A 2,919-nucleotide genomic window follows, 5' to 3' on the forward strand; every position below is an offset into this window, starting at 1 on the left:
TCCTGAAGGACTGGTGCTACGAGGCGGTGAGTGTCTGCTGCTACAGGACTCTGGTGGTAAATTCGATGGTGTAACGCTGGTTTTCACTGGTTCTGCTTGCAGACGTACAGTCAGCTGGCTCACCCCATCCAGCAGGCCAAAGCCATGGGTCTCCAGTTTCACTCCAAGATCCTGGACATTGATAACATTGACGTAAGAACCATCTGCTGCTTCCTAATGACCAGTAACTCCATCAGAGGGTCCTTAATGCAGAATAATGGGATCTCTGAACATCTGAATTTCATTATGCATCATCATCGTCGTCTTCTCCAGATTAACTCGTTTCGGTTGTTTCTTTGCTGTAGTTGGCGATGGGGAAGATGATGGAACAAGGTCCCGTTCTCATCATCACCTTCCAGGCTCAGCTGGTGATGGTCATCTGTAATGTGAAGGGTGAAGTGATGGAGGGAGACCCGGTGAGTGAGCGCTCGCATTAGTGAATGTGAATCAGTCACGTGCTTCACCTCATATAAATCTGTTAAAAGGCCAAACGTAACGGCACACCAGGGATGTTTCTGTGTTAAGAGTTTGGAGTTAATTATCGTTGCCCGCCGCCCTCGAGTCGCTGGATATTAGAAACGCTGTTTTATTGCAGACGGCTGAAGGAGCTGTCTTGTATTTGATTAAAGCTGAACGGCTAAAAGCTCGTTTTCAGTTTATGCACAAAGATTATTCTCCAAAATGTCATTTTTAACCCTAAACTCCAAAGAAAACATACCAGATATATATTTTTCTAAAATAAAACAAAACCTAAGTTGTTTTTACATTTTCTTTTTTTAATTAAGTACATTTCCAAATTTTAAAAAAATATTTAATATCTATATATATTATAAAACAACTATATATTTAAATCAAAATGCATTATTAATTATGATTGTATTTAATACTATATATATATAAAAATTTCTTTACAAATATAATATTTAAACATAGAAACAAATGATTTAACAATTATTTTATATAATTTATATTTTATTATGTATATATATGATTAAGCAACTTCCTCATAATTTTCATTCAACACAATGACTATATGAATTACACTTTTAAAATAAAGTGTATTTTTTAAAATTATATTTAATATATAATAAATATTATTGAATAATAATTTTATGTACACAATCATAATAAAGGACATTTTTTTATTGTAATGCAATAATAACAAAGGGAGAAAAAGTACTTTTTATAAATGTATCAAATATTTTAGATTACCTTTATTACAAACTTAATAAATATTGTTTATACGTTGAATCATGAGAACTTTTAAATGAAAAAATAATATGTTAATAAAATAAAAATGATAATTGAATAGTTAACATTTTTAAATAAATAATTAATGGTACGACAGTCATTTATGAAAACAAAAATCAATATTGAGAGTGATCATAAAAAATAAAGTAATAAGCACAGAAAAAGTACTTAAATCTTTGCATTGGTGCATTCCACAGGAAAAGGTTCTGAGGATGATGTATGTTTGGGCGTTGTGTCGAGACCAGGATGAGTTGAACCCTTACGCCGCTTGGAGACTCTTGGACATCTCGGCATCCAGCACTGAGCAGATCCTGTAAACAACAGCTTCCTCAGCAGGGACACAAGGGGAGGGATCGGGGGGCGTGGCTCAATATGGGGCGGGGCCACACACATCAGCTTGTTTTACATAACCCCGCCCCTGGTGTTTTCTCCCAGAGCTCCGCAGGGTTGTTCGCGTTGAGCCAAAATGGCCGACCGTTGGTTGGACTCACGCCATTGGAGCGAAACCCCATCAGTCTGAAAGACTGAGAGACTCCGTTTTGTTCATGCGTATTGTCTTTTTAACTGTTCTCGAAGGAGTATGTAAAGTCAAGTACTTATCAAGTGCATTTCTACAAAGCTATCAGTGAAAATGTTTAATGATAATTATAATAAATAATTCCCATTGGATTGAATCTGAAGATGACTAGACCTCCGCAGGCGACTTAAATCAAGATACAGCCTGGAATTGGTGTAACAATGGTAGATGTCTCTATTTATTAAAGATTTGATGCAGGTTATGTCTTTTTATCAATTACAGATTGTTTATTAAGCCATCAGTTAGTTTTTTTTATATTAATTTCTACCTCAGTTATGTGGGGCTAAAATACAACAAGACAATAGAAAATGGTTTGATTTTCCTTCTGTATTGCTGGTTGAACTTTATAATAAACATATGTATATTAAAACTATTTCATGCTTCACCTCGAAAGATGTGTTGATTTGTTGAATTTTTGAACTAATTTTATGGTGGGACGATATGGAATGCCCATAGAATTTGAAATGCTGTTTTAATTATAATTTGTTTTAAGTTGACAATGTACATACAGTATATAAAAAGTTAGCTAGTTAGCAGCTTTAGCTGGATATATCTGTTTCTTATAGCAATGCACAAAATGTTATGTTGTTAAATATTAGCCGTGTGTCACTGATTGTCATTGTTTTGGTGTTGTAAAGAGTTTTTTTTTTACTACTTTTCTTTGTAGTATTTAGTTTAAATTATTAGTTTAGGTATAATGTTGTCACCTTAATTAGCACCTGAGGCTATAGTGCTCTGATTGCATATAAAACTGTAAAACACAAACTATACATTTTAAAGTACTTTAAATACTAAATTCAGTTAAACTAAGCTACTAGCTAACTGCAATGAATGTAAGTATGGTAGCAGCTAACAAGTTCATTAGCTAACTGCAATGAAATAGCTACAAACAAAAACTAGCATTGAAAGAACATAGCTAATATTAATGCAGGTTAAAGTTAAGATTCTCTTTTTAAAAAGCAGTTAGTTACACTATAAGCTACTAGCAAAAAATAGCTAACTACAATGAAAGTATGTAACTACTCAAAGTAGTTTAAAGCTAAGTTAATCTT

General features: G+C 33.6%; 1 protein-coding gene across 1 annotated transcript in view; it reads left to right on the top strand.

Annotated features, from left to right (window-relative positions):
- The window catches only part of LOC127942800 (mitochondrial import inner membrane translocase subunit TIM44), a 6,106-nt gene extending 3,846 nt beyond the window's left edge, over positions 1-2,260 (top strand). Inside the window, exons 10-13 of the mRNA XM_052538761.1 lie at positions 1-26; positions 103-192; positions 345-455; positions 1,488-2,260. The exon at positions 1-26 is cut by the window's left edge and continues 25 nt beyond it. Coding sequence (XP_052394721.1) covers positions 1-26; positions 103-192; positions 345-455; positions 1,488-1,607 — 347 coding nt within the window. The 3' untranslated portion in view covers positions 1,608-2,260. The remainder of the gene's footprint in view (positions 27-102; positions 193-344; positions 456-1,487) is intronic.
- Positions 2,261-2,919: the final 659 nt, after the last annotated feature.

The sequence above is a fragment of the Carassius gibelio genome, chromosome A22, assembly GCF_023724105.1.
Source record: "Carassius gibelio isolate Cgi1373 ecotype wild population from Czech Republic chromosome A22, carGib1.2-hapl.c, whole genome shotgun sequence".
NCBI classification, from domain to species: Eukaryota; Metazoa; Chordata; class Actinopteri; order Cypriniformes; family Cyprinidae; genus Carassius; species Carassius gibelio.